The 27,463-nt window shown below is 47.7% G+C and overlaps 1 protein-coding gene and 1 long non-coding RNA gene across 3 annotated transcripts; one reads left to right on the forward strand and one right to left on the reverse strand.

Annotated features, from left to right (window-relative positions):
- Positions 1 to 440: 440 nt before the first annotated feature.
- On the reverse strand, positions 441 to 11,123 carry LOC136642078 (uncharacterized). Its single transcript, XR_010793952.1, has 3 exons — positions 11,048 to 11,123; positions 3,811 to 3,950; positions 441 to 2,074 (listed from the first exon to the last, which is right to left on the reverse strand). It is a non-coding gene; the product is annotated as an uncharacterized lncRNA (long non-coding RNA).
- NAB2 (NGFI-A binding protein 2) lies at positions 6,359 to 27,463 on the forward strand. Of its 2 annotated transcripts, none has more exons than XM_066618284.1 (7): positions 6,359 to 6,379; positions 13,880 to 14,645; positions 17,171 to 17,304; positions 18,660 to 18,711; positions 21,871 to 21,994; positions 24,554 to 24,754; positions 27,194 to 27,463. In XM_066618284.1, the coding sequence occupies exons 2-7, from the start codon at positions 13,890 to 13,892 to the stop codon at positions 27,292 to 27,294; spliced, it is 1,368 nt and encodes a 455-aa protein (XP_066474381.1). In that variant the 5' UTR covers positions 6,359 to 6,379; positions 13,880 to 13,889; the 3' UTR covers positions 27,295 to 27,463. The 2 variants fall into 2 exon arrangements, with proteins under 2 accessions (XP_066474381.1, XP_066474380.1); XM_066618283.1 differs by lacking the exon at positions 6,359 to 6,379 and adding an exon at positions 11,154 to 11,312.

Raw genomic sequence — 27,463 nt, forward strand, 5'->3', positions numbered from 1 at the left:
TACTTTCTAGAAAAAATGCTTAGCCCTACTCGGTACTGCCTTTCTCTCCCCATTCCATCAGCAGAAAGCACAAAATGATTTCAAAAAGCACTAGTGAAGGGAAACGTACCAAGTGTGCAATATTGGGACATTCTGATGTTGACATGGAAATTGCACCCATCTTAACAACTCATGACGTGATGCACATTAGCAAGACCAGAGCCATCACTAAAAATAGGCTGATTAGCAAGTTTAGCTCTCTTGGTTCTCGGATGGAGTGGCCTGACACTGAGCACTGTAACCAATGGCTGACTGATTACATAGAAACAATTTGGGTGTGGCTATTTATTTTAAAACATTTCCATCCTGCCCCCAAAAAATCAGGATGGCTAATAAGCAAATAAACAAATTTTTAGAAAGCAAATAAGAAATCAGTAAATATAATCAAACATGCCTAAAATAGAAAACAGCCATAAAAGCAGCCACCATAATAATTTTTAATGGGCAAAAGCAAGCTGAATTTTAAAAAGCTCCCACTGGATGTTGAAACTCTTCAGTCCCCACTCCGCCTGTCTTGTCCAACCAGATCGCCATTATACACATTATACATATATCAATGGAAGGCTGGGCTTATGCAACATAAGCAAAGTCTGACAAGATGCAAATCGTATTTATTTTTCATATTTTTGGACCACCCTTCTTCCAAGCTCAGGGTGGCGTACATGTTTCCTTCTCTCTTTTTGTCCTCACAACAACCCTGTGAGGTACATGAGGCTGAGAGAGTGTCACTGGCCCAAGGTCATCCAGGACGTTTCATGACTGGGCAGGGATCTGAACCTAGATCTTCCAGGTCTAAGTCCAGAACGACTACACCAGTGTTTCTCAAACTGTGGATTGGGACCCACTAGGTGGGTCAGAAGCCAATTTCAGGTGAGTCCCCATTCATTTCAATATTTTATTTTTAATTTATTAGACTTGATGCTACCATGGTATGTGACTACATTTGGGGAAATGTTACAGATCTGTACTTTGAACAGGTTACTCTGTACATGCTTTTAACAATAATAGTCAATGGGACTTACTCCTGGGTCGGTGTGGGTAGGATTGCAGCCTAGGATTATTAAAAATGTTCCTGCTTGATGATGTCACTTCCAGTCATGACATCACTTCCAGTGGGTCCTGACAGACTTTCATTCTAAAAAGTGGGTCCCGGTGCTAAATGTGTGAGAACCACTGTACTATACCATCTGGGCTAGTAAAGCGGTTTCCTCTATTTTACTGCACAGAGACATTTGTTCTTCTTACTGTTGTTATTCTCAGCTACCCTGATTTTTTTTCTGAAGGGAGGTTCAAGCATTTTTTAAAGAAACAAATAATAAGAGGTCATTCTTGGTGCTTTATTTAACAAGCATCTAAACAGCAGCTTCATAATATCCCTTCTCTGCATTGTCAGGATCTAGAAACATACAGGGCACTAGTAATGACAGCAACCCTGTGAATCACTGCCTTTTTTTTAGTGAAAGTGCTGCACAAGAAAATCTTCCACTGTCTTTCTCCTCATCAGGGTTTGCAGGCCTTTGGTTCAAGTAGTTACTGGAATTCACTGCCTCTTTCCCCTGAAGGAGAGACTTCTCAGAGAGAAGCACGTGAGCCATTCAAAGGTACAACTCCTCCAAAAAGGCCAGGCATAAACAGGTACTGTAAGTTACATCTCTAGTTTAGCTTGTTATGTTCACAGACCTATTTTCATAGCCTGCAGTATTCCCAGCAGGGATAGCAAGAGTTAACACTCTGTCAGAACAGCATGTTCATACCCACGCACACAGTCTGAAAGGACTGTATACAGATAACCCTCTTGGCAATGCCAAGGTCACATCACTATCCTAGTTGATCCAGAAGAGAGCTCCTGGCCCCAAATGAACCAAGGCAAAATGGAAGTACACACAAAGGAGGAAAAAGTTCCTGACACATGAGAGAAGCTAGAAAGATGAGAATTCTTCTGTGATGCACCCTTGCTCAGCCTTTCTTCCCACAGAGCCATGGTGCCACAAAAGGGTTTTATGGTCTCAAATTCATTATTCACATGAAGAATCTCCTAATGGGAATAAGTAAAGTCCTTTGAGGCTGATATTAAGGCTGTCTTGATAACATGGGGAAGAGAGAGCTTTCACATTGGAGCAGATCAGATCTCATAAGTTCATACTGCTGTTGGGATTGATTCAGGAGGGCATTATCACTTGGCAAGGGTCCCTTCAACCTGCTGGACTTTCCAGCCTGATAAAATTCAATCCAGTTTTCCTAGAAGTCATGCTCAAGGCTGAAGATGGGAGCCAGAAACAAGGGTTTGATTTGAGCTGACTTTATTGCTGCAAAGGAAGACTTGACAAAAAGGAGCCTAGTTGCTTTGCGACCTGTGTTACCTGCGGTTGTACTGCTGTCCAACAAGTACATAAAAACCTTTTTTTTGTCTCCAAAAGCAAGAGAGGCTGCAAAAAACTGCCCTGCAACCACTGCTGAGTGAGGAATTAAAAAGAACCAGACAAGAGGCATGCATCAATAACTGCCAGAGCAAATTAGCATTTTCTAGAGTTGGGTGTTTATACCACTCAGCCTTGAGATGGCTTAGGGCAGGGCCGTTGTTCAACACTGTCACCCAAAGCCCTCTACAGAGAGGAAGCTTTTTCTCAGGCAGGGATGTATGGGAATCCCACACTCACTGAGAAATGCAGCCACTTCTGAGGTTTGATGTGGCTGCAGCAAATATTTGGGCCATCACAATACAGTGCCTTTTCTCCCTTCACTGCCCAGCGGCAGTTCCATTGCTGTTTGTAAAAACAGTAGCCTTTTTGTGGGAAAAGAAACACCCAGAAGCTTGTGTGTCTATAAATCAGTCTGTCAGAAAAGGTTGCCTTTGGCTTCCAAGAAGTGAGAAACTCAAGAAGTTCAGGGGAGATTTGGTCAGGAAAGTGACAACACTAATTACAAAGGGATCTCAAATTGCTTTTTTTCTTGGCTCTCTCTGGGAGACCAAAGATAGTGGGAAGGAAAGGCTCAGGGGGTGGACGGGAGCCTTTTCAACAGGCCTGCGTAGGACGGAAATATTTTACAATCCCATCTCTTCAGCCCACGTGACCTGCCTCTTTCATGCCAAATATTTTCTTAATAGCGTGATTGTCAAGGCCCTTCCCACACACACTGCCCACCACCCTGCGCTTGGCTGGCTGCACCTGCCCTCCTTAAGGCACAGGGAATGTCAGACCCACGGCCACAGCAGTAGGGGAGAGTGAGCAGATGTGCAGAACTGGAAGTCCTATTGCACACCCCATGACCAGCCAGCTCTGATAAGAAAATATGAGATCCCCCCTCTCCAGTTTTCTATACCATTCTGAGATCCATTTCTTCATGTCTGTGACTGCAGTGTTCACAGGGTTCTCATGCAGCCTACACATGAGAGGCTGGCCAGATTCAGAACTGCAGATGCTTAATTTATAACAAATCAGACACCTTTCAAAAGACATGGATCAGGCACAAATCAAAGCCCAGGCATCCTTTGGGGGAGGGAGGGGAATAGCAGCTGTAGTGGGGAGACAAATCCAGACAGGGAATCATAGTGAAGTCATGAACCCCTTCCTTCATGCTACAGTCCCAGTGCAGATTCTCCTCCCCCCCAGCGGCTGCTGGGGGCAGAAAAACTGTCCAGGACAAGCATGTTATTAAGGTAATGTGTAGTTTTGCTCTATATTAACTAGCTGGGGAGAAATGATTAAAACAGGCTAAATACATTAATAACAAACTTGAGCAGCAACATCACTGCCCTCCAGCACTACTCACCCATGATTCAACAGAGGACTGCCTCCCAAATTCCTAGGAGAATGTACCACCCACTCTTCTTCCTGGTGCCACAACCTTGTCCATAACTGTCCATAAAGCCAGAAGGATTGCTGCCTTTCGTTCTGTACTATGTACTCCATCTATAAGAATGCATTGAAAGAAGAGGAAACCATCAATTCCTTTACAACTCTTGATTGTGGGTAACTCATTTTAAGGTGCAAACCTATGCACACTTACCTGGGAGTAAGCCCCACTAAACACAGTGGAATTTACTTCTGTGTAAATATGCCTAGGTAGAAAACATAGTGGTGCTCCCACTCAGGCTAACAGATATCACTGCCATGTTACAGATGAGGAAAGACGACAGATGATGTCCTATGTTTTTAGTCCTAGATCAGTGGTTCTCAAACTTTTAGCACTGGGACCCCCTTTTTAGAATGAGAATCTGTCAGGACCCACTGGAGGTGATGTCATGACCAGAAGTGACATCATCAAGCAGGAACATTTTTAACAATCCCAGGCTGCAATCCTACTCACACCTACCCAGGAGCAAGTTCCATTAACTATCATTGTTTAAAGTATATATATAGTAGCCTGTTAGAGCTGTCACATTCCCTAAATGCAGTCACATACCAAGGTAGCATCAAGTTTAATATATTAAAAATAAATGTTGAAATGAATGGGGTCCCACCTAGTGGGTCTCAACCCACAGTTTGAGAAACACAGTATCCTGGCTCAAGGATACCCTGGTATCCTTGGCTCTGGGTCAGAAACATCTGATCCAGAGCCAAGGATACCAGGGTCCTGTGGTCCTGCCCCCCCCCCCCTTAGCAAACGACTGAGGACACAATCCTATGCATTGTGTTCAGTGGGGTTTACTCCCAGGAAAGTGTGTATAGGGTGGCAGCCTGAGGCTACAGTCCTATCCACACTTACCTAGGAGTAAGCCCCACTGACTATAATGGGACTTATTTCTGAGTAGACATGCCTAGGATCGGGCTCTGAGTCTTCAGGAATCCCACAAGCCAAACTTCCACCCTTGCAGCCCCCAAAGGCAGAATCTCTTCCTAGCCACCAGCTTGAGCCCTATGCTGTCTGCATGCATGCAGGGGGGTTATTTCACATGCTTCTGGGAACCCTGAGGGAGGGGCACCCCTATTTTTAGTCCTCCTGCAACTTGGGGGAAATGTGCGCAGCCAGGGCGATCTCCTGAGCGGGGGGGGGCTGTTGCACTTTGAAGAAGGGGGAAGAAAAGGGGGCGGAAGAAGGATCTATTTTGCGCCCATTAATTATTCCTCTCCCTCCTGCCCTCCCCCTTCCTGGCTTCCTCTTCGAGCCTGGAGGGACTGCAAGGGGCCGCCCGCGCGTGGGCGAGCTCATTGCAGCGAGCCCCGCTGCCAGTACAGTACGCGATGCGCGCCACTGCCCGCGTGGGCGGCAGGATGTGCGTCAGCCCCGTGCGGGGGTGGCCAACACGTGGAAGCAAGGCCGGCCACAGTGGCGGCAGCGGGGGGGAGGAGGAGGAGGAGGAGGAGAAGGAGAAGGACTCGATCTTCTCTTGCAGACCGGATCTCCTGGGTATTTTTGAAGCCCAGAGAAGCCAGCGGAGGGATCTGGGACAGTACCTTGGAAGTGCTGGGGCAACATCGCTCCCCTTCTTCCCAGCAAAGATAGACAATGTCTGTCAATGACATTCATGCTCTTGTGCAAGCTGAAGCCTTCCTCAGCAGGAATAAAATGATCAAAGGTTTTTGTTTTTTTTCCCCTCTCTGGGTGTGCTTCTAATTAAAAAGTTGCCCTGCAAGAGATTCAGCAGTTTCTCAACCAGTGGTACTTGAGGTGGTGCCTGGTGGGACCTCTGGACACCTGCCAGACCAGGAATGTAACACTAGTAGAAGGCTCAGGGCCCAATCCTATCCAATTTTCCAGGGCCGGTGCAGCCATGCCAATGGGGCATGTGCTGCACCTTGCAGTTGGGGGGCAGTCACAGAGGCCTCCCACAGAGGGATATTTGTTCCTTTACTTTGGGGGCTGCACTGGTGCTGGAAAATGGGATAGGATTGGGCCCTCCGTTTGGCAGGCAGAAGTCTAAATCACTCAAAAAAAAACCCCTGCCTATCCTGTGACTCTTACTAGTGGTTGTCACATGAAGTAACTGTTGATTATAGGCCAAATCCTATCACCTTTTCCAGTGCCAGTGCAGCCGTGACAACAGGGCAGGCTCCTGCAGTGGGGGAGCAATCATGGAGGCCTTCTCCAGGTAAGGGAATTTTATTCCCTTTCCTCAAGGCTGCATTGCAGCTGCACTGGTACTGGAAAGTTAGATAGGCTTGGGCCCTATGTCATCACTAGTTACTTCCAGTGCTATTTCAAATAGTTCAGTGTTTCTCAACCAGCGGTAATCATACCACTGGCGGTACTCGAGGGTGTCTGGTCTGGTGGTACTCCAATTTCTAGTGGTACTCAGGGGATCTTCACACTGCACAGTGAGCTCCCAAAGAACAAAATAAGGAGGTGTGAAAGCTGCCTGCCTGCCAGACTTCCAGCCGCAAAAGATTCCACTGCAAAGGTTGGTGTTGTTGGAGGAGGTGCTGATTCAAAATGATGCTGTTTAGGTTGCTAAATTAAGGCCTGATTCTCCAAATGCTTGCGTGAGTAAAGCCTGCAGTTGTGACTTGCATCCATAGTTGGCCCAGCATGGGACCCTCCTGGAGAGTCCTGGTGGCAGGTTGGCATTCAACGACCTTTGTAGAGAGGAGGGACTCCAGGGCTGGCACAGATGAGCTTCAGTTTGCAGAACATGCACACCCCCCCGCCCCATAGATACTGTTACCATCACTGTGGGAGGCTGCTCAGTGGGAACCATATGCTGCTGCTCAGGCCTCTCTGAATAGAAACCTTCTCTCAACAGCTAAAGCTGGTCAGGAGGATGCGGCCTCCGCAGAGCCAGATCCCTGCCCACGGCCTTCCCAGGGAGCGCAGCTCTGACTTCCCTGGGCTTCAGTTGCTGAGAAGACAAGAGATTTCTGGGACTGGATGCTGCTGGAAGGAGCATAAGGGGAAGGTGGAATTCATGATGAATGGGTGCCCCAAAAAGAACCACACTTCCGTCGTGACAAAACCCACAATGGACAACGTTTCCTGCACCACAAAGAGGATCCAAAAATAAACCCACAATCAACTCCCAGCTGCAGGGGAAAAGATAGCTATAGGAATTGCAGGGGGGCTGGGAGTCTAAGCGGAGAGGCATTGGCACAAAAGAGCCTAATGCTGGGATAGCTGAATACAGTACTGTGGGTTAGCTGGCTGCAGCAGCTGGCTGAGTGGGAAGGTTCAGGTTATTTACAAGGAGACTCTCCTTGGAATTCACTGTTTCTCCAGTGTTCATTTAGCACTTCTTTCTTAGCACTCACCCAGCAGACAGTTTCTCTTCACGTATCCCATGTGACAAGCAGAGCTGTTAAGCAAGAGATCAGAGGCCTGGCTAGATGTGGTCACAACCTCTTCTCTGCTCTTCCTCCCTGGGTCAAGAGGTTGTGCAGTGACAGGGAGTGTCTGATGGTATGGAGACCAATACAAGGAGCATACTGGTGTCTACACACGAACGTGTACATACATGTCAGTAGAGCAGGATGTCCAAATCAGAAAACTCCTTGTGTTCTGTAGTCTTGCCAATACTCCCCCCCCATATCTCGAACAACATAAGCAATGTCTCCATACACTGCTGCAGCACACAAAATATGTGAATGTCTCTCAGTCCAAGCCTACAGCCCTCCAACAAATCCACTGACAGCCAATGTCCTGTACTGGTTAGAAGCCTGGATTAGGAGATGCAGCAAGACACAAGTTCAAATCACCACTCAAGCTATCAAGCTCACTATGTGAGCCTTGACTAGTCATTTTCTCTTAGTTTAGCCTACCTCACAGGGTTGTTGTGAGGGAAAAGGTGCTGAAAGAACCTCGTATGACGTCCTTCTGCTTCTCTGAGAAAAGCTGAGATGGAAGCATAACTAATAATAATTTCCATACCTTTTTAAGGCCCTAAGCCTGCCATATCAGAAGCCCTCCTTGCTTGATGGAGCATAGCAGCAAAGAGACTGAGGGCCCAATCCGATCCAACTTTCCAGCCCTGCTATAGCCGTGCCAATGGGGTGTGTGCTGCTTCTTATGGTGTGAGGATAGTTATGAAGGCCTCCTCAAAGTAAGGGAAAGTTTACTTACCTCCAGGGTGTACTGCAGCTGCACTGGCATTAGAAATAATAATAATAACAACAACAACAACAGGTATTCATATACCGCCTTTTTTGGTCTTTATTCAAGACTTCATTCAAGGCGGTTTACATAGGCAGGCTTATCCAAATCCCTTATTAAATAGGGATTTTTACAATTGAAAGAAGGTTCTCTCTTTCAAGAACCACTACATTCAGGTGTTTCAATCCAATCTGGCTTCACATTCTGGCCTCCATCCTCCCACGCTCAGAGCAGATGGAATAGCTCGGCTTCAGCTTGTCAGCTGCTTCAAGGTCGCACGGTGCCGGTGGCCTCGAACTGGCAACCTTGTGGATGTTATAAACTGGCAACCTTGTGGATGTTATAAACTGGCAACCTTGTGGATGTTATCTTCAGGCAGACGGAGGCTCTACCCTCTAGACCAGACCTCCTGCCCACTAGAAAGTTGGATAGGATTGGGCACTGAGCTGCCAATCAGCTCTAGCGCTGATCTTGCCTCTGCCATGAACTCACTAGAGCAGCCTTAGGCAAGGCACCACCTCTTAGTCTCAGCTTCCCAGCTGCAACTAGGGGGGGGCACTAATAATTCACCTTGCAGAATTGCAGTAAGGACAGCAGCAAGATGATTTGTGTGAAACACTTGGAAGAGCTATACAAATGTGAAGTGTTGTGTTGTCTGCAGCTCATGAACACGCTTTCTCACACTATAATACCTTTTATGATGGATGGCCTGAGCTGACCACAGGCAGGACAGCAAGCTTGGGAATGGCTCAGAAATTTCTAGCAGGCAAAGGAAAGCTGAACAGGGACACAGTGGTTGCAGATGTTCCACATTGTGCAAATGGGGAATAAGCAAACTCTTATGTCCTACTGTTTAGCAAGGGACATTTTTTGGGGTGCTCATTGTGACACCTGTTAGAACTGGCCAGCCAAGGATAGCAATAATCACTGGATATACTTTTCCATTACTGAAGCTGTCTCTGCAATTTTTGCATTAAAATTGCATTGGATTGAAAGGAGTAAAGTGTAGAAACAAGCCTTAAGTAGGGCCTTGTCTGTATGACACCATAATATCAATGCTATTATTACATCAATATTCTATTACTATTAAAATAGTAGTAGTGGTCAGTACAAGAAGTGGTCAGCACATAAAAACTCCTTTTACAAGAAATATGTCCTTTACTGTGCCAGCAGGTCTTGTTTCTGCTATTATAGATAAAGGGCCCAATCATATACAACTTTTCAGCACTAGGGCAGCCGCAATGCAGCCTGGAGGTAAGGGAACAAATGTTCAGATAACATTGAGGAGGCCTCCAAGACTGCTTCCCCAACACAGGAAGGAGTGTAGACCCCGTGAGTACAGCAGCAGCACCAGCACTGAAAAACTGGATAGGATTGGGCCCTAACTGGGCTAGTCCCTCTGTAAGTGGGACTATTTACCAAGAATTCTGAAAACCAGACACCAGGAAATTTTGCCCAGAGGTAATTCTCTTACCAGACATGGGGGTATCACTTTTTTTTTTTTTAAACCAGTTGAAGCTGTGTTAGCATCATTTGGCCAAGAAAAAAAATATAGGAGATGTAAGTCATCCTCCTCCCCTTTGTTCAGATGCAGTCACAATAAAGAACAGTTGATATATCGTGCATAAATAAGACCCCTTAAAAATCCTTATACAATTTTGCTTTTTTCAGTTTTTCACAAGAGTGTTCAAAGTATTTGAAATGAAAAAAATACATTAGCACATTTGCAATACTACAGAAATTTGTAATGTTCTGTATTCAAATCCATTGTAAAATACCAGCTTGGGCACAGACTTGTTTGAAAAAAGGAACAACATTTCTCAAAAGTACAATGATTAGATAAGTTTCGCTTGCCCTAATTTTGGCAACTAACAGTACAATCCTATACACAGATACTCACAAGTAAGCCCCATTATGTTCAATGGGACTTACTCCCAGGAAAGTGTGGATAGGACTGCAGTCTAACAGCACAATCCTATGCATGTATACTCAGCATAAGCCCCATTACGTTCAATGGGACTTACTTCCAGGTAAGTGTGTATAGGAGCGTAGCCTAAGGTACCTGAAAATCAGTAGCTGAACTTTTTTCTTCAGTGGAGTAATATATAGTACTAGTTTCTCTCCCCTTCCCCCATGGAGACTCTTGCACATGCTTTTGGGCCCAATCCCATCCAATTTTCCAGTGCTGGTGCAGTTGTACAGTGGGGTGTGTGCTGCATCTTGTGGTGGAGGGGCAGTCACTGGGACCTTCTTCAGGTATGGGAACATGTGTTCCCTTACCATGGGGCTGCACTGTGGCTACACAGGAGCTGGAAAGTTGGATAGGATTGGGCCCTTAGAGCCCAATGCCAAATATAAGCCAATGTCTACTCAGAAGTCAGTCCCATTATACTCTATAGGATTTACTCCCAGGCAAGTGTGGATAGGATTGGGCCCTTATTCCCTAACCATCACAGATTACCCACACACGGAGACAGACACCACTGTATGCATATGCACCGCTTGCACATCCAAAGACATCCCACACGACTTCATGCACACTGCACTCCCATGTGCACAGAGGTGCATACGAGGGACATGGAAAAGAACAAGCCCAGCACACACGCGCACACACACACGCACTTTTTTTTGCCACGACCCCGGCACATTTCATCCGGGTACAGGCACCATCCCCACACCCCCCAGCAAGGCGCATGAAGCCAGCCAAGCAAGCCACGGGCGAAAGTGTCCCGCGTGCACCCCACGCTTCTTCCAAGGCGCGCAGGAGGCCGAGGGCGGATGGGTGGGAAGCGCTTCTCTGCCTGCCCCTGGGCAGATCGGACGGGCAGAGGCGGTGTTGTTCCCTTTCGGCGGCTGCTGCCGTTTTTCTGGTCCCAGGCAGGCAGGCGCTGGCTGCCGCCCCCGGAGCCTCCCACGCGCGGCAGCAGCTCGGAGCCGCCGCCGCCGCTCCATTGTAAATCCGGCGGCGTGGGAGGCAATTCCGTACCAAAGGCTCAGCGCGCACAGGGAGGGAGAGGCGCGCAAGGAGGAGGAGGAGGGGGCGAGCACAGCAGCTCCGACGGACGGACGGACAGAGAGCCAGCCAACGGGCGGGCGGGCAGGCGTGCGCCAGCGGCGCACTCTTGAGGCTCCCTCGCTCCGCCAGGAGAAGGCGCCGCCAGCCAGGCCAGCAGGGCTGTCCATGCGCCAAGAGCGCGCCCGCCGGGCTCAGCGAGGATCCACTAGCGCGGAGAGGCTGCAGCGGAGAGCGAGTGAGTGCGTACAAGAGGGTGGGGTGGAGAGGCGTCGACCAGGAGAGCTGGGGGGGGGAGCGCTGGGACCCAGTTGCCCCGCAGGGTGGGGTGGGAAGAGCAGGCAAGGCTCTTCCTTGGAGGAGGGTGGGGTAGGCAGCCATCAACCTCCCCACCCCTTTGCTCCTCAGTTAGGCTGCAATCCTATCCACTCTAACTTGGGAGTAAACCCCACTGACTATAATGGGACTTGCTTCTTAGCAGACATGCACAGGATCGGGCTGTGAGGCTGCATTCCTATCCACTCTTACTTGGGAGTAAGCCCCACTGACTATAATGGGACTTGCTTCTGAGTAGGCATGCATAGGCTTGGGCTCTGAGGCTGCCAGCCTATCCATACTTTCCTGGGAGTAAAACCTATTGACTATAATGGCACTTCTGAGTAGACATGCATAGGATGGGGCTCTTAGTGGGCTGCTCAGATCTTGCCTGCTAAGATCCAAGGTGTGACAAGTCTCAGGAGTCAACAGCGAAAACGTCTATAAAAAGACAGGTGCTATTAAAAGACAGGTGCTGGGGCTTCAGCCTTCCTGAAAGCCACACCTCCTGATATGGGACATAGTACCTGCTGGCTTCCAGGAATCCTAGAGGTGTGGTGGTGGGGATTGATTGGTCAGTGGTCTCTGCACATGTTCATTATTACTGTATTTTTGTCCACATTCCACATTAGAATGCCTTCATTTGAAACCAGACTTGAGGCTGAACCCAGTAAATTCTGGCTGTATGGCATTTCTGGTGGTTAATGCACATGCAGCACCCCAGGATGAGAAGTAGCTCACGTTTTGGGGGGAAAGCATCAAAATGGAATTGGAAGTATTCATGCTTTGTGGATAAAGCATGAACCTCCCCATAATATCCTAGTCTTTATTGCTTTGTTCAGAAGAGGGAGCTGTTTTGAGGAAGATGGTCTGTGAGCTCAGGGTGGGGAATGAAATTGAGATACGGCTTATATTTCCCGTCCACCAACTACAACCTGCAAGCCCAGTTAGCTCCATGCCCCATACTGTGTGACCACATTCCTGGCCCTCCGGTGTGTCCCTTTAACTGCTGCTCCAGAAAAATGAAAGGAAGTAAAACTTTGCAAACTCCCAGTAATGAGCAGTGTACAAGGAGGAGCATGGATCCCCTCCCAGGCGACTGCTCCTTTGTTGCTTTTGTGGCCTAGCCAGAACAAGGGACAAGAAAGATACAGAGACCGTGGGTGTATCTGAATTGTGGTGTATACAGTATGTACGTATGTTGGTATAAGGCCTGGCTAGGGCCATATGTCAGTGTATGGTTGGTTTGTAGCCGTGTAGAATACCAGGCTGCATATGTGTTTGAAATGTGGTTGGTTTTAGTTCAGGTGGAAAGGTCAATGGTGGGGGTATAGCAAAGTTGCTGGTTGCACAGCAGTGGGAGAGCAATTAAGAGTGCAGAGCTGAGCCAGCTTGTAGTTCGAACAACAAGGGCTGCCCCCATAAGGAACAGTATGAGTATGAACAGGTTCCAGTACTTTGTGGATTGTATGTGTGTAGAGATTATAGTGGATGTTGATTTCAGTGTGGGAATAGTGGCTGCAGAATGGCCTGGAGTCCCAGTGCAGAGGAGATATGGCCTTGGCTTGGATGGGAAGGCTGTGGTGTTAGTGTGTGTGTGTGTGTGTGTGTGTGTGTGTGTGTGTGTGTGACTCTACGGCACAGTGAAAAGTGAAGGCCATTCAGGAGAGGTCACCCACCAAGAAAAAGCCGATAGTGTCTCATGGCGTTCCAAAATGCAGTAGGAGTTTCACTGTAGCAATGCTAGATTGGGCCTGACTTACGCTGGGAAGATTTCCATGCAGTGGGAGGCTATGGTGGGAGGGAGGAGGTGTAAAATAAGGCGGCACCACAATTAGGGAGCCTACACAAGGTCACATTTATTTCAGATGAGTGGATCCAAGATAAATGCCACACCCCGGTCCCTTCCCACGATCCCTCATGCTGGTTAGAATGGTTGCCATAATTCTTTGGAGGATGACCAATTTGGGGTTATAGGAAAGAGAGTTCATTCCTTGACCACTTTTTGGACCAGTTCACGCAAATGTGGTGCTGGTTCTTCCTATGTGATCAGTTTCCAAGGTACCTGAGCACATGAAGAAACTCCAGTGAGACACCCGAGTTCACTGTTCACACTGTGAAACTTCAGCATGAACAGGGACACACTGTTTTTTTCTGGACACAGAAGCTGTAGCATGTGTCCCCATTTAAGGCGGGACATACAAGACCACGTAGAGCAAGTAAGCATGACTTCTTGGTTTTTAATCATTTTGGTTTTTAATCATTTTGATCGTGGGTGCAAAACATGATTAGGATATGTGTGGTATATGCCTCAAGAAATGCTGTCGGCACCCACACATCAGTACCATGATGCCAGTTTCCCCTTGATTCTAATTGTGCTGGAAGATAGCAGTGACCTGAGAGGAGGCCAGCCGGAACGGTCCCATTCCCTCCATTTCAGCCCCAACCTCTGCTATCATGGTGCTCTCTCTCTCTCTCTCACCTCTGCAGGCCGCTGGCTATGGCCCTGTCCCTGCCACGCACGTTGGGCGAACTCCAGCTGTATCGGGTCCTTCAGCGAGCCAATCTCCTTTCCTACTATGAGACCTTCATCCAGCAGGGCGGTGATGATGTGCAACAGCTGTGTGAAGCGGGCGAGGAGGAGTTCCTGGAGATCATGGCTCTGGTTGGTATGGCGACCAAGCCACTTCATGTCCGGCGCCTCCAGAAGGCCCTGCGGGAGTGGGCCACCAATCCTGGGCTCTTTAACCAGCCGGTGCCATCTATACCTGTAAGCAGCATCCCCCTCTTCAAGATCTCTGAGTCAGGTGGGCGCAAATCACTTACCAACGGACACACAAGCCCAGGAGAGACTACTGGCAAAGCCAGTAGTACCTCTCCTGCCAAGAGCCCCTCAGAGACAACAGAGAAGCTATCCCCCTTGCCAGGGATTCAGTGGGGCGCTACAGAGTCTGAAGAGGAAGGAGGGGTTTCCTCACCCAGCGAGCAACCTTCATCCACAGAACGTCTGGATCCGGAGCTGGTCCAGGCGGTGTCTGAGTGTGTCGAGCGTCTTCTGCGCAGCTGCTCCCGTGGCAGCGATACCGACTTGAGGACCCTCATGAAGCTGAACAAGAAATTAACCAAGACAGTGGGGCATATTTTCCGGATGGATAATGGGGACCCTCGCAAAGAGGAGGAGATCCGGCGTCACAGCGCCATCTATGGGCGGGGCGAGGCTCGGCGATGTGAGGGCAAGCAGCTCACAATACATGAGGTGAGTCAAGGGAAGGGGATTTGTGTGGGAAAGCTGGTCAGCAAATAGGGTAGTGAAGAGGGATTTAGGAACATATGGGTAGGTCCCGTCCTGAATCAGGGCCTCTGTTTTAGACCAGTGTTGGGCTATCTAGTGGTTCAGTATTTTTATGCAATGTATGACAGGATGACTCTTGTGGCAATGTGATTTCCTTTTGGCATTTTTTGTTTATATTAAAATTGGAGGTATGTACTTCAGCCCTGGAGAGGGGAAGCATTTAGAACATAACTTACATGTACTTAAAAAACTGGTTTATGAAATGCCTGGGAATTAGGCTTACAGTGTTTCCCCTTCACCCTCAAATTTCAAAAAGGCTACAAGGCTGAAACCTTGAAGCACTTACGCATTGTTTAGCCTCTTCAAAATATTTATTTATATATTTAAAAAATATATACGCTGCCTTTCAGTCCCAGCAAGGGCCACCGATAAATGGTGAATAAAAATGCAGTAGGTAAAAAGGCAGTAATCCACACTGATAAATGAATTTAAAACCACCAGTCACTAAATACAAACCTCAATCAAACGAGCAGCAGCGAGCAAAACAAAGGGCCTGACAGGAGAGAAATGTTTTTACTACACTTTAAAAATTCACAGTGTTGTTGCCAACCGGGCATCCCAGTTGAGGGAACTCCAGAGTTAGGGGCAGCCACTGATAAGGTCCTGTTCTGCATTCCCACCAACTGTGGTTCAATTTAAGGAGCAAATGCAAAGCAGAAACTCCCAGTAGCAGAACCAGAAGGGGGGGAGGAGTTGTAAGTCCCACATGGCTCCAAAACTCTCTGTGTAAGCTGTCCCCCCTTGCACTCAAAGCCTATCTGGGGGCAAAAGTAACACAGAGGAGATGGCTTTGCATTGCTGTCACTCTTTGGAATGCTCCCAAGAGCGATGAGGGTAGGCAGCTTACACGGTGAGTTTTGGAGCCATGTTGCACCCTCACTGATATGAAAAGATTTGGCCCTTCAGGTGCCCAGAGCCTAAGGGCGCAATCCTAACCCCTTATGTCAGTGCTTTCCAGCACTGATATAAGGGCAATGCAGCTCTGAGGTAAGGGAATAAACATTCCCTTACTTTGAGGAGGCCTCCGTGAATGACACACAACTGCAGAATGCAGCATACATCCCATTGGCACCACTATGCCAGAGCTGGAAAGTACTGACTTAAGGGGTTAGGATTGCGCCCTAAGTCATGTAGGGCTTTATAAGTCATAATAAGCAGCCCCTTGAATTGTGCCTGGAAGTACACAGGAAGCCAGTGCCACTCAGCCAACTCTAGTGTGATATATGCAGACCCACTGGTCCAAAAGCATCCTGGCAGCTGCACTCTGTGCCAGTTGAAGCTTCCAGACAGTCTTCAGGGGCAGTCCAAAGTAGAGTGCATTACAGTAGTCCAAACCAGATGACCAAGATAGGGATTTCTCTGGCCACATCTTTTTTCATGAAGGGCAGCAGCTGGTGCCCCAGTCAAAACTAAGCAAAAGCAGTCCTAGCTACAGCTGCTATTTAGGAGCAAAGTCAGGTCCAGGATCACATTCAAGCTGTGAAGGCTGGTCCTTTTGGGGGAACAAGATGAAACTCTACAAAACCCCATAAACCAGTGGCCAAGCAGTGGCCCCCCAGTTCTGCTTTCTGGTAGCTACTCAACAGGTACTAGCAGAGCCACCTCAGCGCTGTGCCTCTCAACCCCATCGCTGCAAGGCAGACTAGAATGATACCACAGTTGATGGCTTGCTGAAACAAACAAGAAAGCTAGCAAGCTTTAAGAGTACTTGAAAATTTCATTTAAAAAAAAGAGACTAGTCTGCGCATGTGAGTGTTGTGGCTTCCTCATCACTAGTAATGACACAGGCACTAGTCAATAAGACGTTTGCGCGACCACAGTCTATATAACACTCACTAGTACTCCTAGGTGAGGAGCACATTTGCACAGTGATAGTATATTGTGGTTTGAGCATTATGGGGCTGATTCCATTGTGGAGGAGCACCTGCATTGCATGCTGCTGGTTCAGTCCTCACGGCCACTCCAGGCAGAACTGGAATAGGCCCTTCTTTGTCAGGAACCCTGGAGAGCTGCTGCCAACAATACTTACCTAGAGGGAGCAATGAGGCAGCTTCAGGCAACTGTTCAATTGCCCCACGGTAGCTGGGAAACTGTATGTAGTGTTTGGAAATAGTTCTTGGTATTGTCTGTATTATTTCAGGCATCCACGAGTTCTTTTTTCTGAGTTGCCTGTCCATTCACCTTTCTTCCCACAGCGCCTAACCAGCTGGTTGTCCTAAAGAAGTATTCACCCATGTCTCTCTAGACAACCACTTCTTCAGAGATGCTCTTTGCTTTGCTTGCTCCTTACTGGTTACCCCAGAATTCCTCACCCTCAAGTGCCATTATGTTATTATAGAGCCTCTGGAACAGATCTCTTTGCTTCAGAGCCCCACCTCTTGTGCCCTCTGCTTCCCAAGAGAACCATTCTGTCCTCTCTGTTCTCTCAGCTCACCATCAATGAAGCTGCTGCCCAGTTCTGCCTGCGGGACAACTCTTTGCTGCTGCGTCGCGTGGAACTGTTTTCACTGTCACGTCAGGTAGCCCGGGAGAGCAGCTACCTGTCCTCACTGAAGGGATCCAGGTGAGGTCCATACCCTCAAGTTCTTGCCTGTGGTCGAGCCCCAGGGGATTCCTCAAAGCCAGATTGTCTCCCTCACCCCACCCTACACTTGTGGTGCTGATGGGAAAAGACTTAGGGCCCAATCCTATTCCATTTTCTGGTGCCTATGCAGCTGTGCCAGTGGGGTGTGCGCTGCATGCTGTGGTGGAGGGGCAGTCACTGGGGCCTTCTCAAGGTATGGGAACATGTTCCCTTACCCTGGGGTTGCATTGTAGCTACACCGGAGCTGGAAAGTTGGGTAGGATTGGGCCCTTACAGTCCAATCTTATGCATGTCTACTTAGTAGTAAGTGCCATTGAGTTCACTGGGGCTTACTCCCAGGAAAATGTGCTTGGTTTGCAGCCACAGCCAGCTAAAGGTGACATTTTGGAGTTTTCTTGCTCCTGCTCAGACCCCTCCAGTTGTCCTTTCCACACCACTGTGGTGAGTGAAGTGTCAGTGCTTTGACCCTCAGAAGTAGTAGACAGTACAGCCAATTCTGTCTGGAAACGGTGCCTTCTGTTCTAAAAGGCATGATCAAAGTGCAGAGGTTCTCTCTAGTGACTGAGTGGCAAAGAGAAAGCACTCTGCACCTGCTCAGGGGCACTTTTTATCCATTTCTCCCTCTTGTTGTTCTAGCTTGAGCCCTGGTTTGAGAACAGATGCCTGAACTGGGCCTTGGTACAAAGTGAGCCCTGCAGAGTGTGGCATGAGCCAGAATTCTCCAGCTGTGCTAATTATCTCTGCACTGTGTGCTAATTTCTGGCTGCTGCACTGATCCCGAATAGTTTCTTCATCGCCCAGGAAATGGGTAGGGCCTTGTTTGCCAGTTGGAGGTGACGATCCCGGGCATGCCCAAGCTGGCCCATCCCCCACCAAGGCCCTACTTGTCTCTTTGGCTTACAGAGTGTCAAGCCTGCTTTCAGTATAATGCTGACAGGCAAGAAGATCTATCTGTTTTATTTTAATAAGTTCCCATCCCGCCCCTCCCTTGCCAAGGCAAATGCCCAAGAAGGCCTTGCATGCGACTGATGCCTTGTTCAAACTGGGCCCTTGTCTGCCAGCACAGGGTTAGTATGCCAGCACAGAGCCTCCTGAGGCTACAGATCTCTGCCACTCCAGTGCTGCATGTGTGGGTGAGGCAACCTGCTTTCAATGAAATTGAGAGCATGCGCCAACACCGCATGGGCAAGTTCTCCTTGACCGCCAGGCAGCATGCTGAAATCAGTCCTGAGTTTCACCTTTGTGGATTCCTCAGTGATCAGTCTAAGTGTCATTTTCAAGGTGCAATGCTTTGCAGGAGGTTCTGACTCCGTAATGTCTTCTGTCCTCCTCAGGCTTCATCCAGATGAGGGTGGCGCTGGTCAGGCCAAGCGGTTCAAGCAGGAGGTAAGCCATAGAGGCAGGCCGTGTGTGTATGTGTGAGAGAGAGAGGGGGGGGTGATGTGCTTTGAGCCCTCAACACAAGCACTGTAGAAAAGATAAGATCATCATCAGAGCCCTGCTGAATCTGATCAGAAGTCCTTCTAGCCGAACACCTGCTTCCCACAGTGGTCATCCAGATGCCTCTGGGTAGGCCCAGCACCAGGTTTGTGGGGCTCTCAACCAAGTGTTGTTCTAGGCCCCAAGAGGTGTGGCAGGGCAGCTATGCTGCTAGATCATCTTAAGTCTTCCTATAGTGCAGTTCAGCCTGTTACTGCTAATGACATCATTAGCAGCCATCACTGCATGGCCATTGGACTGCCACTAAGGTAAGCTTCCCCAGGATCTGGGGGATTCTTATTTTAGCAGCAGCTCAGAACATTCTCCAGCAGCTGTGCTGCCGCCACTCACCATCTTCTTGTTCCTTGCCCTGTCCCACAATGGCTAACTGTCCTAACTGTGCTGGGCCCTGGGGAAGGGGCAGAGAACTAGCAGGCACACCTGCTGCTTTTCCCCCAGGAGTGCCCAGCTCTGAGAAAGCAGGCATGCCTCCTTCAGTGCCACTGCCAGAGCATCAGCACAGAAGGAGGGGAATGTCCACTGCTGTCTTTTCTTTTCAAGAAAGAAAGAAAGAATATTCAGTGGGTCTGCAGGCCCCCCTGCACACCACCTGCATGCTCTCCCTCAGGAGTGCCTCCAGAGGATCCTGTGAGCTCATCAGAGGCTGCAGATGTCCGTCTGTGGCCTCTGCCTGGCTCAGACTGAGCTCAGCAGTAGAAATAACGCAACTTCCAGTTTCACGGAAAAACTGGAAGTCATGTGTTTTGAGCTGCCGAGCTCAGTCTGAACCTGGCAGAGGCCACGGACAGACATCCGTGGCCTCTGCTGGGTTCAGAGGACCCTCAAGAGGCAAGGGGAGCAGAGCTGGAGCAGGCGTGCATGTGCGGGCCCTCCAAACCCAATCCGTGGATAACCAAATCCGTGGATATGGGTATGGGGGGCCCTCTGTACAGCAAAGTGAGAATGCTGCTTGTTCCATCAGGTAGAGGGTGAACTGGGGGAAGAGGTTTGGACTGCACCCTGTTGACTACATGCTGTTCAAGAAACAGGAGTGGTTTCTGGGTTGGGGCCTGATCACCCTAGTTTCAAGGCGGTATCTCTGTGCATAATGCACACCCACAAGGGCATATTTTTGTGGTGTCTATCATATCCATTCCTGCGCATTCACAGAATGATGTATATACAGTACCTGTTTATGTTGCCACATCCTGGAAATGAGAGTCAGGAGAGGGGGCTGCCTCTGTTGGTGTCTTAACACCAGCAAGCCCCTCTGCAGCTTCTTTTGCTCTCTCCATCTGAAGGAAAGAACCTGGAACACTGACTTATGACATCACCTGTGGACTGGCACCCTTAACATCAGCCAGCTCCTGAGTCCATCTGCCACTGGACTTCCATAAACACCTCCCTGTAATGGTTGGCAACCTTCAGTCGACTATGATATAAGCCTACAGCACCCGGTATTCCCAGGCGGTCTCCCATCCAAGCACTAACCAGGCCTGACCCTGCTTAGCTTCCAAGATCAGATAAGATCAGGCATGTGCAGGGTATATTCTGGAATCAATGTGTATGTCCAGATATGAATACTTGCAGGCGGGTGACTTGATTCTCAAGTATAGCATTCAGAATCATATGAGAGTTCTGATATAGGCGGATGCAAACCTCTGTGCTTGCTTGTAGTGTCCACACAAGTCTGTGCCTGCAACTGCATGTGCATCAGTAAATGTTCCTCTGACATGTCTGTTTGTTGGGATGTGTGAGTGTTAGTATATGTTGTGCTTGGGTGCTGAAATTTGTTTGCCCTTACATATATTATGTGTGCCTCTTCAATGGGTATTCATGAATGCACTTGAGTTTGTTGCATGCAGAATGGACAATGCTGGAAAATACCATTAACCTGGAGCTTTTGCTAATAGGTACATGATATAGATTTGGATAGAGAATATCTAGGTACATTCCATCTGGGGACTGTCCAAGCATTTAGCCACTTTCCTGACATCCAGTCTTAGTGAGATCTTTGGGATGCCAAAAAAGCCCCCTTATATGTGGAGAAAAGGGATACAACATCTCCTTCTCCACCTGGGCTTTTCAGAATCTCCTCTTGCAGTACAGTTTATTTTGGCAAGACCTAAAAAAGGTTCCTGGCATCACTCTGGTACACCCCTCATTCTGCTTCCTTGCTCTGTCTTGGTTAAGCCCAGACAGACATAGCCTTTGGGGTTGCCACTTTCGGGTCTGTCAGTGGCTGCTGGTCATAATGCCTATTTGCTACCTCAGTGATGGCGAACCTGTGACATGAGTGTCAAAGATGGCATGCCAGAACATTTTGGGTGACACACCAGCATTCACTAACACTCAACAGCTACCGGGTTTGGGCTACTCAGATTTCATTTTTGTAATTATTGACTTTTTAATGTAATAAATAGCACCACGCATGATTGGACTATTTTTTGTTGCAGTTTTTTAAATAAATGAATATGTAAAGAATTGTTTCTCTTTTGTTCTGGGAGGGGGTGACACATCAGCAGAGTCAAGTTAGACATTTTCTGAATTTTTGAACCAAAAGGTTCACCTTCACGGTGCTACCTCCAGGTTGAAAGGCAGCAGTGGGAGAGGACTATTTGCCTATGCATCTCACTTCTTTCCCAGAGATGTCTGGCTAGCCATTGTGGGGAACCATAGAGGTGGACCTTGGTCTGAACCCACAAGGCTTTCCTTATATTCTTACTGGGAACACTTGATGACTGTAGTCCCAGATCTGTAAAGAGTGTTTATGGGGTCATAACAATGTGGGCTGAGAACCAATTTCCCAGCAGTTCCCAAACTTACCCAAACTAGGCAGCAGTTCCCAAACTTACCTTGGTCATGGTGCCCTTCCTTCATGGCAGCCTTTTTGGCTCTCCTGGACAACTTAGGCATCGTTTTCAGAAAGAGCTGCAATTGGCTGTCTCTACTGTTGGGCATCATTTCCAGCTTTGAGAAGGGAAATGATGTTTATAGTGGGCAAAACAGAGTTGGCAGCCAGAGTCATGCATTCTAATGTCTCCCCATCAACTACATCCCATGTAGGTTGCCGACCACAGCCGTCCTGAACTTCCCTTGGTCTGTGAGCCCTTTCTGCCCCAGTATCGATCCAGCGTAGAAGACGACACAGCCAGCTTGTCAGGTGAAAGCTTAGATGGACACCCGCAAGGTGAGTGGGCTGGTCTCCCATCTCTAGTTAACCCTTTCAACTGTAGGGACAACAAAGAACGCCACAGAGAGCCAGAGATGGATTTGTGTCTCGCTGGCTTTCAGCACACAGACTGATGATATTGATGCGTAGAGATGGGAGTAAACAGTGGTAACAAAATAAGAACATGCATCAGTGATGCATTTCACTTTTCGGCGAGAGCCCAGGTTCTACTGCAGCAGTTTGCTTGCTCTTTCCAAGCATGAGATGTGCTTTAGCATGTATGTAATTTGAGATTATATTCTCCCCATGCACAGCCCTCTGTATTTAGCAACACTTTGTTTTATCTGATCTGATTTGAATAGAATTATCTGTACATTTTGCCACATTGGTTTTTAAACACACACACACACACACACACACACACCCAACATTTTGGGCGTGCCTTAACTGTTGCAGCTGCTCCCTCGCAGAACTGTAGCTTTATGGAGAGGCCGTGGATGTCAAGCAAAGAATTCTCAGCCCCCTTCCAAAGCAGACATTCCTATTCCCAGGAATTTGTTTTCTGGTGGGTTCCGCTACAGTCACATGGATTTAACACCTGTTTATTTTGTCAACACATCCTACATTTTTTATATTCCACTTTTTCAAGTTGCTTGCCCATCATATCAAAAGCTTTAAGAACATAAGAAGAGCCCCTTTGGCGGGATCAGGCCCAAGGTCCATCTAGTCCAGCTTCCTGTATCTCACAGTGGCCCACCAGATGCCTCAGGGAGCACACAAGGCAGACACAATCTGTGTCATCTATATTCGCATACAGCAATACCTTGACTTTCTTCACTTTACTCTTTCAGCCATTTCCAGTTATAATCGCATTTCCGATTTGTTTTTCTGCTGTCTTTTTTGTGACTTGGCATTGCATTTCTCAGTTCCCACCTCTAATTTGGCATTGTTGCAACTGTGCTAGTGTGTTTCGGCAAGAGCGTGGTGAAGCTCTGCATGTCTCAACCTGAAGAAGTATTTCCTGATGCCATTATTTGGAGGCACCGAACAGATAAGGCAACTTCATTCATTGGCTCAGGTTTGCTGAGGAAGGAGTTGCAAGTGTTTGTATTACACAGAACCCAAAGGCTGCTGAAGCCACATCTGCCTAGAGGTTTCAGTGGGGTTCAGAAGAGCCTTTCATCTGCTTGTTATTTCTCAGTGGTGCATCCGTGGAGGTGCTGCCCTTGTCCCCCTTTCATTTCCACTCTTACCCTAGAATGGAACCATCAAAGTACCAACCCCAGTGTAAACAATTGGTTTTCTGTGTTTCTTTTTTACCAATGTTAAATCTATAGATCAATAGTCCTCTGCCAAACACAATTTGGTAGCAAAGACTGCTTTTCCGTGTGACTAAAATACCATTTTTTGAGTTCAAGTGCTGCAAATATGACCCAATGGGTCATGCACCATATCGCTGCTATAGGCCAGAAACTGGGAGCTGGGGCTTGGCAGTAGTCACAGGCATCAAAACCTCTGAGGCTCTAGGACCCACCGAAAGTGATGTCATGACCAGAAGTGACAGCATCAAGCAGGAAAAATTTTTAACGATCCTAGGCTGCAATCCTACCCACACTTACCCAGGAGTAAGTCCCATTTACTGTCATTGTTAAAAAAAATATACATAGTAGCTTGTTAAAAGTACAGGTCTGTAACATTTCCCCAAATGCAGTCACATACCATAGTAGCATCAAGTCTAATATATTAAAAATAAAATATTGAAATGAATGGGGACCCACCAGAAATTGGCTTGCGACCCACCTAGTGGGTTCTGACCCACAGTTTGAGAAACACTGGTTTATGTAATAACTCTGTATGTCGTGTCAGTAGGAAACTGGATTTCAGTTAGTGATTTAAATCAACTTTCTTCTTGTTTAAAATATCAACAGTTTAAAATATCAACACCCTAATTTAAATCAATTCACCCTGGTTGTGTAGTATGAAAGTGTATTACACAGAGGTCTTCAGCTGGAAGACTCCCCCTCCCCTGCTATGCTTGTCCAGAAAAATATACTGCCTCTCTGCGTGTTATGAATCTGACAAAATGCCTGTGATTATGATGGGCGGGGGACTATGCAGAGGAAAGATCTTTTTAGAAAACTTGGAGTCTTGAACCATGTGCTGTTGCTTCTGGGGACATGATCTGCTGTTTTATCAGTGATGGCTGTCTACATTGGTTTGCATCTACGCAAGCTACTTTGCATGTTTCTAACCTGAAAGGGAGTTATGCAATTATACTATACAGTATTGCAAGTGTACCCTGGGATGTGAGATAAACCTGCTCCCTGAAACCCTGTGTATTGTTTCTTTGGCAGACTAGAATGTAATGGCATGATGAGGGGGTGGAATGGGGGGGGAGGCTGTATTGGGGAACAAATGTCTCTCCACTTGGGACAGGTATTGTAGGGTCTGGTGTAGTTGTGGGGTAATTTGAAGAGCAATCAGTATTCTGGATGCACAATGCCACTGGCTCAGTTTGTCTCTTGCCAGGTAAAGCAGATGCTCCTGTTGATTCTTGTTCCCTCTCTTGCTTCACAGCCACAGGTTCCTGTCCTCGGCTTACGCCACCCCCCAATCCTGCTCCAGATGCGCTGTTGAGTCTCCCACCGCACGGGCTATGGAGTCGTCATATCCTGCAGCAGACTCTGATGGATGAAGGGCTACGGCTTGCCCGGCTGGTGTCGCATGAGCGGGTGGGACGGCTCAGCCCGTGCCTGCCTGGAAAGTCCCAGGGTTCAGGTGAACTGTCTTTTTCCTTCCTGGACATCCAGTCAAGTTTGATGAGAAGTCCAGATTGCAATCAGAGACTTCCCCGTCGGCATCATTAAAATTGACTTATTGGGGGGCTCTGGGGGCTGGGATAGCAAGGAGCAGGTGTTTCGAAAGGAGAAATGCATTAACAGCCTTGCAGAGAGAATAGCTACGTCTCTTCAGTGCTTGCTGTTCTTATAAATTCTCTACAAGGAGCAAGGATATGGCATATCTGTGTGTGAGCAGAGGAGAGGGGTGGGAAGACCGCTCTCTATTTTGTGGGCTCCCACTTCTGAAAAGGCTGGCAGATTTGGATGAAACATGTGGGTTGATGTCAGGCTTATCTTGCCACTCCAGGGGTTTGTGATTAATTGTTGCCCAGGAAACAGATCCTAAAGAATAGTCTTGATAGGACTCAAGGCTTCAAGCCAATGTTGCATAAACACAACAAGGACCAAATGTGTATACCTGTGGGCCAGGCAAAAAAGGGTTAACTCCATGCTGCTGGGGCAGACAAGGTGGGCTGGCCATTCCTTAGTCAGCATTGTTCCCTCCACATGGTCTGTTTGTGAGGTCAAGGGTCTAGCTCAGAGGCATCAAACTCGTTTCATACCAAGGGCCGAATGGCATTCATGATGCCTGCTGAGGGCTGAAAGTGATGTCGTTAGGCAGGAAGTGATGTCAGCTGTGCCAATGGGGCATGTGCTGCGTACTGCAGGGGGAGGGGCATCACAGAGGCCTTCTAAAGGAAAATTTATTCTCTTACCTCAGGGCTGCATTGGGGCTGGAAAGTTGGATAGGATCAGACTTAAAACCTCTGCAATTCAAAACCTAAAGTAAAAGTTCTTCATACTGTTTGGATAATATCCATTTTGTTACAAGGTTCTGAACTGAAAGGCCATTTCCAAAACCTGTATCCCAGACTTAGGAGGAAGATAGCCAGATTCAGTGAGTTGTAAGCACAAGTGATCTGGGAACAAAGAAACGCACAGCTACAGAACACCGTAGGAAACTACACCACTGCCCATTTAATAGGGGAAAACTTTCAGAAATTGCACCTGACCAGTTTCTTAAAAGTCAAAGACAATGGAGAGAGCTTTTTGAAAGCCAATTAGAGAAGTTTATTCTAGTATGAAAGTTCAATTTTTCATGCACACTGTTTCTCTAGATTAGGAGTGTCCAAACATTTTGGCATGAGGGCCACATAATTTTTCCGACACTGTGTTGGGGGCCAGGAAAAAAAAGAATTAATTTAAATTTAAAATTTGAATAAATTTACATAACGAATATATTAGAGATGGAACTTATGTGAATGAATGAAGGTCTTCCACTAGCTTAAGGCCTCTAAAAGGCCTTGCACAAAGCAAGGCTGGCTTTTGCTTTCCTTAGCTGCTGCAGCTGCATCACAGACGTGAAACAGCAAGTAGTGGAGGGAGCCCTCATCCCACAGCTCACGTGAGAGGTTGAACAGTTGCTCTCACGCTGAGAGCGGTTGCATTGGGCCAGCATGGGCTCCAGCAAGTCGCCAGAGGCTCATTGGAGAGTAGGGGCTCCCTGATGGCTGCAAGTGGCCCCCAGGCCAGGGTTTGGGCACCTCTGCTCTAGCTGATGTATAGTGAGCCCTCCCTATCCACATGGGATCCATTCTAGGATGCTGGAATCTGGGGAGGGGGGCTCCAGCTTACTTGTTTGTTTGTTTAAGAAAACTTGGCACCACAGTTACCTTAGAGCAGTGGTTCCCAATGTTTTTTTTTCACTTGCATACCCCTTGGTTGCCCATTTCCATAAATTGTACCCTTCATTAGCAAAATGTTTGTAATTAATATAGTTGCTGTTATTTCAGATGTATATGTTTTCAAATACTGATCCATATCTGATAATATGGGAACAGATAAAAAACTAGCAGTTGGTGAGGCTTTTGCCTCCAGCTTGCTATCGTCCTGCCTGCCTTGCCAGTCGCGCAAGGCATTCTAATACAGACCTGTCTTTTCCCATTATTCAATACTTTTTTGAGTACCCCTAAAGGTCCTGATAAATACCCCTAGGGGTACACATACCCCAGGTTGGAAACCACTGCCTTAGAGCCATGCCAGGCTTAATTTAAAAAATGCAACCTTTATGTACATCCTGTAATACTTTGCTGGCTTCCACAGTGCAGTTTTGGCCCTGTAAAGTGGTACGCTCAGAATCATCACACCAATTTGTCCTGATGATTAGCATATAGCAAACCATTAGCAGGAGTGAACGCAGTGTCACGTATGAGTGGTGCCTGCTCAAACGTTTCTTTTCACTAGTAACTTAAACTGAATTGATGCAATTGAAATAATTTGTGACTGGCAAAAGAGAATAGGTTGGAGTTAAGAGTCCTAAAAAGAAGCAAGGCCAGGGACAGGACATTTCTTCCTGACTCTTGATTTCTCATTGTAGAGTTTGGGGAAAACCTTTCCGAGCGGTGCCAGCCCCCAGCAGCACAACCTGAGGCTCGAAGGAACAGCATCAAGGTGGAACCAGAGACCAGCCGGCAATGAGCGGACGGTGACTCGGAACTCAGTCGCCAAGCAATAAAGTGCCAGTTGGCTCTGCTCATCTGAAGGACTCTTGCAAGGAGAGGGGTGCAGTCCTTCATGTTGCCATAAGGAGGCACACTTGGTTTCATTGACTTTGTTCATGGAAAGATCGCTACCATATCTTAGCACA

The sequence above is a fragment of the Tiliqua scincoides genome, chromosome 2 (assembly GCF_035046505.1).
Source record: "Tiliqua scincoides isolate rTilSci1 chromosome 2, rTilSci1.hap2, whole genome shotgun sequence".
Taxonomy (NCBI): domain Eukaryota; kingdom Metazoa; phylum Chordata; class Lepidosauria; order Squamata; family Scincidae; genus Tiliqua; species Tiliqua scincoides.

Bases quoted from the DNA above. Each gene is read 5' to 3' on its own strand.
- NAB2 (XM_066618284.1), top strand. From the start codon at position 13,890: ATGGCCCTGTCCCTGCCACGCACGTTGGGCGAACTCCAGCTGTATCGG. The intron at 14,646-17,170 runs GTGAGTCAAGGG...CTGTTCTCTCAG, and splicing joins AGCAGCTCACAATACATGAG to CTCACCATCAATGAAGCTGC. The intron at 24,755-27,193 runs GTGAACTGTCTT...TTCTCATTGTAG, and splicing joins TGGAAAGTCCCAGGGTTCAG to AGTTTGGGGAAAACCTTTCC.